This window comes from Amblyomma mixtum, chromosome 5 (assembly GCF_055824585.1).
Source record: "Amblyomma mixtum isolate Tamu chromosome 5, ASM5582458v1, whole genome shotgun sequence".
In the NCBI taxonomy this organism is placed as follows: Eukaryota; Metazoa; Arthropoda; class Arachnida; order Ixodida; family Ixodidae; genus Amblyomma; species Amblyomma mixtum.
The window spans coordinates 64,730,560-64,742,757 of NC_143016.1; the positions used below are offsets into that span (position 1 = coordinate 64,730,560).

At 46.6% G+C, this 12,198-nt stretch overlaps 1 protein-coding gene across 4 annotated transcripts in view; it reads left to right on the plus strand.

Moving 5' to 3' along the window:
- The window catches only part of LOC149342459 (RANBP2-like and GRIP domain-containing protein 8), a 101,369-nt gene that overhangs the window by 23,674 nt on the left and 65,497 nt on the right, over positions 1-12,198 (plus strand). For all 4 annotated transcript variants that reach the window (XM_089544821.1, XM_089544822.1, XM_089544820.1 and 1 more), the window contains exon 3: positions 10,625-10,738. In XM_089544821.1, coding sequence (XP_089400947.1) covers positions 10,625-10,738 — 114 coding nt within the window. The remainder of the gene's footprint in view (positions 1-10,624; positions 10,739-12,198) is intronic.

The following is a 12,198-nucleotide window of genomic DNA, read 5'->3' on the forward strand; positions in this document are numbered from 1 at the left end:
TCGGAGTTCCCGATAGGTGTTGACCACCCCAGGTCCACCAAGCGTTGGTTGGATGTGGTAATGGGAAGGTCAGAGCCCTCTTGATGACTTTGTGATGTATCACCTCGAGTTGATTCTCGTCGTGTTTGAGCATGCTAAGGTATGTGGTTGAGTACAGAATTGTACTCGTTACGAAGGCATGTGCCAGCCGCAAGGCATAATTGCTTCATTGCTCTCTTTCAGCATGGTCAATCACCCTTCGGTAACAGAGCCGTCGAATGGCACTGATTGGCTTGATGTCAATCATAACGTCACTGGCCACAAGCAGTACACTGATGGTTGAAGGGCAGAAGGATGAATCTGAAAAAATAATCGTTAAAAAACACGTCCCCCGTATTGGGCTTTTCAAGTAAACCATCGCAGTGCGTATAAGTCTGGCAGTTACGTTCTTCTCGGGAAAATGTGGGAGCCATACGCTCGGAAAGGAGCGGCAAGAATTCAGACCAAACTCCTAGCTCTCGCACTTCCTCACGACGTAACCAATCCCCGCCGCCCACGACGATGACGAAACGGGCGCGTCAGCGCTACTTGAGAGACCTCAAGAATTCCATTCGTACTGACGTGCTTCCCTGGAGTAGTCGGCTGCTCTCCCGGTCCGCGTGGTTTCTCTGCCGTGTTTGCGTATATCCAAGCAGAAAATAAGCTACCGCCACTTTAGCTTCGCCTTCTGTACTCACAGTCTGTAGGTGGCTGTAAAGGAAGGGGGAATCCCCACACCCCTTCGTGCGAGAAATTTTCTATTCAAGAGTAACACGAGTTGTCTGCGCACCGAAACCCCGCCGATGTCCGAGACGAAAATCGGTGATTGGTCGAGAGAGGTCACATGGCCTTGTGGCGTCATTTCAACTTGCCCACCGTGGCAACCTGGAAAGCACGCCCTGTCTTATAGCTCAGTGTCGACAATCCTGTTTTAGCACAGGGCCATGCTTTGTGCGTTATCTGCTGCGTACAGGCGATAGATATCGGCCGACAGATGTATTGGTGTGGGAGTGCCCCCCCCCAGGGGCAAAGTTTAGTTCTGTCCATCTCACCCGCGGCCAACACGAGTCACGATACGAACAGAGCGTATGGCGTCTAGTTACCTTCAATGTGGAAGGGAACAGCTTGTTTGCGCAAGGGAGAGACTTCAGTTATTACTTCTCCACTGAAGTTTAAAATGTCTCATGGCCATTACCTGACCTGAGGAAAGCTATTTAAAAAAAAAGAAGGAAATACCATGTTTTCCACTCATACTTTTTAATCGCTGAGTGATTATTGATTATTCGTTGAGTGAAGGCGGGTGTGTGCGCGTTTTTTTTTTTTATATATATTGGATGTGCCTGTGCGTCTTGCTTTCTCAAAGACATTATCGACGAAAGAAACCAACCTGAGAAGAAACCTGAGGCCGAGTAAAGCGTATATATGCGGGAATGCTGTTTCTTTTTCTGTTGAATACACAAGTAAATTAACGAATTATTTTAGATAGGACGCAATTTTTAAGAGCTGAACAAAAGACGGCAACATGCCACCATTGGGACAGTCGCGCCAGCCACCGAAGTAAATGATCTTGAAGAGGGGAGATACCGCGCGTTTGCTTAGGAAACAACGGACGTAGTCTTTGTCAAAAGTAACCAGGCTGCATGGTTCACTTCTAGCTTGTATAGTGGAGCCCTTGTGGCTTTCCTAAAGATCAAAAGGTGTTGGAAGGTAAGAAGACCCCCAGTCCTTACCTTTAACGATCATTTCAGCTTCAAGGAAGCAGTAAGGGTTCCACTGTACGAGCTATAAGCAAACCGTGCAGCCTGGTTACTTTTGACAATGACGGTACGTATGCGTTAGTTTAGCGAAGGCTGCGCTCTTCAAGACGAACGCTTCAAGGCCGACCAGTGCCGCGTGTTTGCGTTCACGCAGCTCTGTTAAACTTCGTTGTAGACACTTTACCACGCAAATAAAAACAAAAGTCAAATTTCTCGGAGTAGTGCCTATATCGGTGTCAACTGCGAAGCCCTTATAATTATGCTTAAAAGATTCGCTAGGCGGATACTATTGTCCGTCTTACATAAGCACTAGAGAAGGACAAAGGAGAGACGAGGCTATCCAAAGGAAAATTGTGGTTGGCTCTCCTCAACTGAGGGAGTCAAAGAGGCGGATAGAAAGGCATAGAATGAAGAGAAATGTTTAGAGGATGGCCATGCTCTCACATCAAGCGGAGCTGGCGCAACGCCCTCGGGAAGAAGTCCGTCCGCACCCGTCGTGATGGCTCAGTGGACTGGGTAGCACGGGGACGCGGCGGCCTCATTTTGGTAGAGGTGAAATGCAAGTCTCCTGGGTGCTGTGTGATATCAGTGCACGTTCAAGAAATTCCAGGTAGTCGAAATTCATCCGAAACCCGGCGCTTCGGCAACTCTTTGTTTCTCTCTTCCAATTCTTTCACTTCCTTCTTCATCCCTTCTGTCACAGCGCGGTTGCATTCTCCACCGAGCGTGACAGTACTGTCTCTTTTCCTCATGACACATTTTTAATAAGTATGCAAAAAAAGTGAATTCCATATGGCGGCGGAAATGGCAGTTGCTGCGAACGTGCACTTCGAATCATGAGAGCAATATCGCCGTAAAAGGCTACGTGAGTGAGATAGTATATCGCAACCTCGGGAAGTACTTGAGCGTGGAGGAGATAAGGCCTATGAGGAAAAAAAAAGGGTGAGGTGTTGCAGCGTGATAAAGTGTCACCTTTCCTTTTATTAAGCTACTCGATCTCTGTCTTGCGTATATAAAAAATTCAGGGGGCACTTTGACTGTCTAAAGTGGGTAGATGCGGAAGCGTTTTCCGCACCACCTTCGCTGTTTCTGTGGCACCGGTGGCGTCACATATAATTGAGTACTAATTACTAAGTGATGACAAATCACTAATTATGGTTAATTACTGATTAATGCCTGAATACTAATTAACTGCTAAATTAATGACGCTTAAGCTTCGCCTTTAGGAGTGGAACGCGACAGCGCGTTGTAGCACTTGCCCTTTGAACGCAGCGCTTTTGAGGAAAGGAAATGGCGCAGTAATTCTTTGTCATCTCGGTGGACACCTGAACCGCACCGTTGAGGAAGGGAGGAAGTGGGAGTGAAAGAAGATAGATAAAGAGGAGCCGTAATGAAGAAAATGAAAATTGTATTTGAGGAAAGGAAATTACGCAGTAACTGTCTCACAAAATTCAGGGGGGCACTTTTTTGACCTAAAGTGTGGTCACTGATGCCCCTAAGAGTGGAACGCGACAGCGTCTTGCAACGCTGCCAAGGAGTCCATAGAACGCCATCGCCCATTTGGTTCTACGCCTCGCTCGTCAGTAAATTGGTTTTTGAGGAAAGGAAATGTATCTTTCTCTCATTTGTCGGTGGACACCTAAACCTCGCGGGATGGGAATGGAGGAGGATGAGAGTGAGTGAAGACACCGTATTCACTAGACGCGCCTTTGTTCATTCGAAACCATCGAGCTGGCATGGCGGAGTGGATAGCATGCTCGTCTCTCACGCCGAAGACCGGGGTTCGATTCCTGAGCTCGACCAATTTCTTAATCGGTTTTATTTATTTATATGGCCTGACTAGTAAAGCTAATTAGGCTAATTGGGTAATTAAGCAATTAACTAAGCTCAGTCCCACTTAATTGGAGCATCACTATACGATCCCTTCAATTGGTTGCATGGTTACTAGCCAAAGTACAATTGGCCCCGTTTGAAATTCGCGCACTGTGACGTCACGACCGTTTCTCCCAATTGAAAAGCGTGACATTTTCTGTCGACAACTGCTGCTTACAACGATGAGACATTAAAGGCTTCCGCCTTAAAAAACATCGCAAAAGAACACGGTTGAACACGCCGTTCATCATCTGCTAAGCCCTTTGTGGCCCCTCGTGGTGCAGTATTAACGGGAAAGGGGTAGGGGGAGAGACAAAATAGCCTAATAGATGGCTAAAGGTCAAACAGAAGCAATAATAAAAAGCACTCAATCGGAAGGTGGCAGTTCAAATAGAAAGGCTGTTGTAATGAAAAGAAAGGTTTGGTTTGGATTTCGACCACCTGGGGTTCTTTAACGTGCACTGACATCGCACAGTACACGGGCCTCTAAATTTCTCCTCCAAAGAAATTCAACCGCCGCGGGTAGTGATAGTTTATCAGCAACATTGAGCGCTGTTTATATCTAACAGGATCACATTCGATGGCGACAGGGCTGGGGGGCTCATTCCACCCTTGTCGGCTGATAAAAAAAAAAAAAGATTTATTACAGTTACAATAGACCGGTTTCGCAAAGTCCACTCACTGCGCACGCGAGCGTTTACCAGAAGCAGTCAGGCGCCATCTTGGTTGTAGTCCTTCGCGGCGGCGTCTGCACGACAACCCACTTTATTTGGCGCCTTGACTAGCATTAGACCCGGTCGCAGCAGCTTTCCGCAGTGACATTTATTATGGTCAGCTAAAGGAAAGGTTGGGGGGGGGGGGGGAGGGGGGTGTGCGATTTTTATGTCAGTTTGGGCTGACATTTGAGGAGTGGAGTTGGCCTACGTGTAAATTCGCAATGAGGTGTTCCATGTAAAAAGGGCACAACAGGGGAAGGAAGAGGGGGAGGGGGGGGGGGCGTGCCGCACAACTGCCAGGTTCACTTCTTTCCACAGACGAGCTCCTCTTTTCGCCTCCAGTGGTCGCCACGGACGGTTATGCTGCAGTTTCACTCTGGGATATAAAACTGCATTTTATGCGTTGCATATTGCAATCACTCAGTTCAGCCCTTGGGCGCGGCCGGGCAGCCACCAAACCACGTGACGTGACGTCACGACAGCCGGAGAAAAAGCTGGGCCCCAACTCGCGCGGTCGCGCGCAGCCGCAGCCACCACCTGACTCCCTCTCCTCCCGCTAGGGGCGCTGCGCCGGCGCGTGACGTCACGGAGGAAAAGCTGCTGAGAAAATCGAGTGCCGCCAATATAGTGAACTAGAATACTCATAGTATTCTAGTTCACTATAGCCGCCAATATAGTGAACTAGATATTATTCTAGTTCACTATAGCCGCCAAGCACTACCTCGCGCAAAAAGACCGCGCAATATGCAACGCATTCTTGGCTTAACCAAGCTAAGCCTGGGCATCTTTTTTATGCGAAGCATATTACAATAGGTAACCCAAGCCCTTCGTGACGGTTACACGCCGTGCACACCACGTGACACAATGACGTCACGACAGATGAGAGACGGGGCTCCAACTCGTGCCGTCGCTATATTCTAGGCACTATACCGTCGCTGCGGTTTCACGCCGTGCAGACCGCGTGGTATGGTGACGTCACACCACGTGACACAATGACGTTACGACAGATGAGAGACGGGGCTCCAACTTGTGCCGTCGCTACGGTTGCACGCCGTGCAGACCACGTGGTATGGTGACGTCATACCACGTGACACAATGACGTCACACCACGTGACACAATGACGTCACGACAGATGAGAGACGGGGCTCCAACTTGTGCCGTCGCTGCGGCTGCACGCCGTGTGAATCACGTGGTATGGTGACGTCACACTCCCGCGCATTTCGAACGCGCGTTCACACTCGGTGTAGGTGAAACGCTCGCACCACCGGGCAGGCGGACGCGGCTTCCGTGGCAATCCAGATGCTCCCAACGCGCGTCTCGGGGTTAGTCGGCGTTCCGCTGTAGCCATGCCGTTGTCGTCCCCCACGACGAAGCCTTCTAGTGGTTGTATTAAAATGACCAAGTATTCAACCAAGGAAAGCCATGTATTACCAAGCCTAGCCATCAATATGCTTCGCATCTGACTAGGCTTAACCTTAGCTAAGCCTCAGTCATTTTTTTTTTTCCGCTTCCGTATTAGAGAGCCGATATTGTCGCGGTTCAAATGTTGACTGATCTAAGTGCAGAACACAGCTTTAAGGAAATTGGCGTTGTTTCTAACTTTTATTTCGACCCTCTGCCTGTCTTAAGTTGTTAGCCTGTTGTGCCTATGCGGTGCGGGCGGGCACTGTTATTTTTAGTTCTTTTTTTTAGCCCTCTCTAACATCTTCAGCCGTCGTTTCCACGATTTCACTCTGCCCGCAAACGTCTGCGTCGTGCAGGAAAGTGTGCTTTCCTGCGCAAAGCCAACCTGTCGGCCATTTGAGTGGAGAGCGCATCGTAAGCGATATTTTACACTGCTGAACTGCGTTTTGAGCAGTGCAGAACCATGGGCCATGTTTTATAACGTGATCGTATAATACAGTATGCTCTTTAATGACTGCTAGTCTGTCTTCGAAGGACTAGGGCCGTACTTTGGGACACTTCGTTTCGTTTCCAAGTCTATTTTGTTCTCTGTCGACTCTACTTCCCGGAGAAGTAGGCCGTGGCGGACGACACCTGTGGCAGATGATTGGAAAAAAATTAAACTTAAACGAAACGTTACAGAGTACGGCCCGATTTTTCATAAAAAGAGCATTATTGTGTCATTCGATTGCGCGGTTTCGGGATATGCATGATCAGCTCTGTTTGCGACATCTGTTGGTGCGCTCATATTGTTGTAGTTCTGTTTGCCGATTGAGTGAACGCATTGTAATCACTGGCGCTTTTCCGTGTAACGAATTATTAGAGTGTAGCCGTATTATTTTGTTCATTTTCTGAGACTAAAAAAATTACAGCCGATTTGGCTTACTTGGCCATGTGCGCTAGCGCGTCGCGTTTTATTTCGCTTTTTGTTCGATGCTAGTGCATCAAGGTCAGGCTTCAGGCAAAAATCGGTGATTGGGGACCTTAGTGATAGCGTACTATAAAATTTTCGTACCGCTTAAAGCACCCCTACAGGGCACTGCGACAGCGGTGTATTCTGTATCCCTTGAGCACGGATGGAAGTTGATAACTGAGATGACGACAGAGCACACAGCGCGAGAGAGTGGCAGTTAGTTAATCACAAGGGAGTGAGTGACAAAGATGTTTAATGCATAGAACAAATCGCAGTTGTCTGGGTAGGCCTTCATTCCAGGAGCCCATTGGCTTTTGCCGCTGACTGTTCACCAGTGAAAGCTGGTCTTACAAATGTGAGCTGGACAGCGCCGCCTGCCCAGTCCTCAGTTGTTGGGTTATTGATTCTTGGAATGCCTGGACTGTGCCGGCGTGCCCACATCATGTGGTATATGTTAGCCACTTCACCACACAAGGCGCAGTGCGGACCGTACAAATTTGGAAGTATTTGACTAGATTTATTTAGGTATTTGATTGCAATTTTACTTCCTCCCTGTTTAGATTTTTGTGCGGTTCCGCATATACTTTCTTTGCTATTCTCAAATTTTGGGGTAATTTTAATAGCGGTTCTAAATGATGTTCCTGCGAATGTTTAGGGACCGTGGGTAATAGCGCGTGGGCAGCGGCGTGAGCGCCGTCGTTTCGAACATCCTCAGGGTGTCCTGGAGTCCATATGACTATACACCTAAAATTTGTGTCTTCTTTAGTTTTGAGTATTCTGCTTGTGTGTTTACCAGTCCTTCCTCTGGTATAGTTTCGACATGCAGATTGGGAGTCCGTAATTACACACGAGACCTCCCGGGAAACCACCGCCAAAGTAACTGCCGCCTCCTCCGCCTGGGTGATTCCCTGGCATCGAATCGACACCTCATTAAATAATTTCTCTTGCTTCTACGTGAACGCTCTCATTGACAGGTCGTGCTGCGTCAACGTAAATTGCCTCTTCCATCCTGCTCTGTGGTCTGCTGATGGCATTCACCCTAGCTTTTCTTCTTTCCTTATGAAATTCCGGGTGCATATTTCTCGAAATGGGCTGCACCTTGATTTTGCTTATATGCTGGCCTTCCAAGTCCTCTCAGTCCTCTGTAGACCAAATGCATGGGAGCCCTAGTCTATCCAGTACGTCCCTTCCTGTTGTGCTTCCTGATAGCCGTATTCTCTGCAAAATCGGAAGGTCTTCAATAATTCGTCTAGAGTATTGTGAACGCCCATGTGTAGTAGCCTTTCTCTTTCTGTGTTGACCGGGGTACCAGGTGCTCTTTTATATACTTTGCGTATAACGTCCAACTTGCCCTTCTCACTTTTCGTCCATTTCAGATATGGTGCTGTGTAAGTGATACTGCTCACAGTGAAATCCTGTTAACTTTATGGTGTCTTTTTCCTAAGTCCATGCTTATGGTTTGGCAGCCTACTAATCATTCTCGCCACTTGCTCAGTTGTTGCTTGTAATTGCCTAATCACTTCCGTATTGTCAATTGCCTTTGCTGTCTATTAACAGACCTAACATTTTCACAAGTGGTGCCTCTTGAATTTGCTCTCTATTGCAAATAATATAACAGAGTCAAAGTCCTAAATATTAGTGATTCCGATTTGTTGGGTGTGCATTGGAGCCCACAACTATTAGCGTATTCTTTCACAGTATCTGCCGAACATGTAGTCTTTCCTGTATGCTCCCATTTGAACCTCCAGAGGCCTAAATCGTAACGTCATCAGCATACAGTGCATGCTTGACACTTTGTATGCTGTCCAGCCTACTCATTAGTCCTAATAGGGCAATGTTGAAGAGCAAAGAGGGTAGCATGCCCCCTGCAGTGTGCCCACTGATCTGTTTACTGGGTTTCGGAATAAACAAATTCTGCCGTCTCCCAATCTCCTGGAATTTTTCCTTCCAACCAGCTTTCATTACAGAAATCCTTGATAGCCTCCAACGAATTGTCGTACAAGTTTGCTAGCATATTGGTAGTCACCCGATCTCTCCGAGGGCAAGTATCTCTTCTCATGTCCCCGAGTGAGGCATTTAAAGTCGTAGTCAAAAATATACAGCCCAAGCGTTTTGCCTCCAAGCTGTGTAGCTGGGCTGGTAATCGCATTTCACAGTCCTAAGCTTGGGAGCGTTGGGGACCTAAGTTCGTCCCACCTTCGTGAGATTAAGGTCCTTAATTATGCAAGAGGAGCTGCGCTACAGGGCTCAGAAGAAAACCTCTTAGGTTGTATACTTTTGACAAAGACTGTACCTCGTGTGTTGTGATCTCCTTGTCCATTTCCTCTTTCTGTGTGCCCGTGCAGTCTTCGAGTTCCAGACCGACACGCTCTGATTGTATGTATCTCCTATTAAGTTTTACAATGAGCTCCCTTTCGCTTCCCTTGAAGCTGTGTATGGCCTTCAGGAGATTTGCTTTGTGCTCTGTTTTGCCCTTTCCTGGGTCCATTAGGCATCTCAACATGAAACAAGTCATCTTGAGGTTAAGTCTTCCATTGAAAGAGCCTCAGAGGTCGTGTCTGTTACCCTTCACCAAAATCGAGGCATGCTGCTCTGCGTGCTCCTTAAGTTATGCTATTCTTCTTTAGTTTCCAACTTAGCTACTGCCTCCTCCACCTCCTTGTGAGACCTCTCCTCGCTTCTCGTGGATGCAATAAATGCGGGTCAAATGCCGGAATGTCCTCCGACAACTTAATCTTTTTGGTGTGAGTTCCCACTTCCTCCAAATGCGTTTTCACCCATGCCTCATAACCCTCAATGCTGTGACCCACCTTTTTGCACCTGCGCTTCCTGACGATCCCTATTTGTAATTCTCACCGTCCCCCTCTTCCTGTTGCTCTTGTTACTCTCCACCATAGCCTGCAGGATAAAGTGGTTGCTTCCCAAGTCCTCCCAAATTCTCCCAGGCTGCATGTCTTAGATTTTTACGTAGGGTATAAATCTGGCCTAGTGTCTTTACAGACACTATTGCCCACCCTGGTTGTCTCGCTTGGGTCTGTTAGGATCGTTAGTGCTGCATTTGTTATTACATCTGCTAAGTGTTTTCCCTTCGCAATCTTATAGCAGTAGCCCCTTAGGCAGCTTGCGATGTTGAAGTTCCCTACAATTAGCAGCGGACCTCTGTCAGCTGCAATCCTGGCTTTGCTCATAATTTTCTTGAACCTGCCCCTTGTATCCTTTGACCTGCTCTGTATAGTTACGATTCAAGTACTCTTGCTTTCTCTTTGAAGTGGTAACATTTCTATGCAAGTATATTCTACCCCCTCCGGTACAATAACAACGGTTTGTGCCATGTGTTCTTTGCGTACAAATATGCACATGCTTGGGTGATGAAAGATGTGATATTCAGTTAGCTTCGCGTCCTCATAATGCATTTACAGCAGTATGTAAATAGCGTTGTTCTTAAACACAAGGTGTGATCGGTTGCGGCATTAGCGTAATTCTGTCGTGCAGCGGACAGCAAAGCCTCTCTGTTCACACTGCCGCGGTTTTGAAGCACAAGCGGGGAGCATTCGCGGCCACATTTATTTTATTTCTGCAGGTCTAGCTGGCTTCAGACATTCAAAAGACAATGGTATTTTTTCAAGATTGGAAGCATTAATAAAGCCAACATGCTGCTGCCTAGTGTCGGCCGTTTAATTCGCGTACATTTAGCATTGCAGGTTGATGAACAGGTGCATATTTTGTGTCCGGGCTTATTTGTCACAGTCACGTTTCATAAACTTTGACAGCTGGTGAACATGTTATTTAATTGATATCATAGTAATTAAGCCAGAGAGACACCTGAAATTTTGCCTGTGCATCCGTTTTTAGCTTGTAAGATATGTGCTGTCTCGCAACTACATAGACTTTGTGGTGTGTGCAGGCACCTGGCTGACTACTTGAGCGTGCAAGAAAAACAAGCGGCCGCATACAAGCTCATGGGCAAGATCCATGAGGCTATTGGAAGCCCGCATGAAGCCTTGAAGTCTTACAAAATGTAAGAATTGGTTGCTCTTTTTTGCTGTCTGGGATCCTGGTATGCAAGCTTACATTTAACTATAAATATTTTGTATAGAAGGTAGCAAATGACTTTTTTTGGGCACTACAATAGCTTTCTTCTTATTAAATAATGCAATGCAACCGTTGCATTAGGACTTACCGAAGAATTACCATGTCATCACTTTGCCACTGGCTCATACCAAGAAAGCCACACTGCATTATCGCTCCAGGTTCAAGAAAGTTATGCAGGTTGCATGTACTACTTGGTAAAAAAGTACCCGCAATGTAATCACAGTAAAAAGTTTACGGGACACAATATAAATAAAAAGACAAATTAAATTTTATCGCCACATTTTTGCACACGGCTTAAATTACTTAAGTGCACAAGTGTATCACTAAATCTCAAGCAGTGCACCATGTATGCAGCTTGAACGTTTAATATTCTTCATCAAAGTCGCATTCCTTGAACTTTGACAGCAGGTGAACGTGTGATTTAATTGATAGTAATTAAGCCAGAGAGCCACCTGAAATTTTGCCTATCAACACTTAGCTGTGCATCCATTTTGAGCTTGTATGATATGTGGTGGCTGAGTATGAGTATGGAGCCCACGATATAGTGCGACATGTAGTGACACTAGTAGCGTAGATGTCTAAAAAAGGGTAATCTTATTAGTTTGCAAACTGTTTTATCAAATTCTACTGGTCAACTTACCATTACGTTTGGGTGCCTGATAGGTATGAGACAATAATCCTTTCAAGTCAGAAGTAGCTGTTCTGCACTGCCACACAGCGACCTGCTCTAATTCCTTCCTCCCTAAAACATGTCGTGACTGGAATAATCTTTCACCCATAGCCACTTGTATTAGCAACCCTGCGCATTTTAAAAGCAAATTACTCACACTGTTAGAATCGGACCAATTGTGTTATGTTATGTACCCATAAATAGACTATAATCAAGGTGTTCTTTTTGTAATCCTTTTATTTACTTCTGTAATTTTGTTCTCAATGTTTTTGTCTTCTGTATTTAGCATTTTTCAACATTGTTCGTATATGTAGCGCTCTTTTTGATCAGTGTATTGTTTTTTTTCCTTTTTTCACTGCCCCACCCCCTCTGTAATGCGAAAGCCATGAGGGTAAAATGAATGAAATTAAATGAAATAATGGGACATTTGTTGCTGTCCGTTAATACCAGTTTTTGGAACATCTATAGTGTGGTCTATCTGACCTAATAGTCTGGCAGTCTCGGCACTTCAAACTGAAACCATGAATCCTGAGAGCTCGCAAAGCTCCACCCACTAGCATAGGTCACCTGGCAGTGCACGCGTCACGTGGCTTTCTCTGTGCCACCCGATCCAGGTGTTTCCCCGCGTCGACAGGGGAGCGCCCCGTGTGGGCATGTCAGAGAAGGTAAGAAGATCGCGCGGCCTGTACCCCACCGAATGACGCATATGTTCGTGG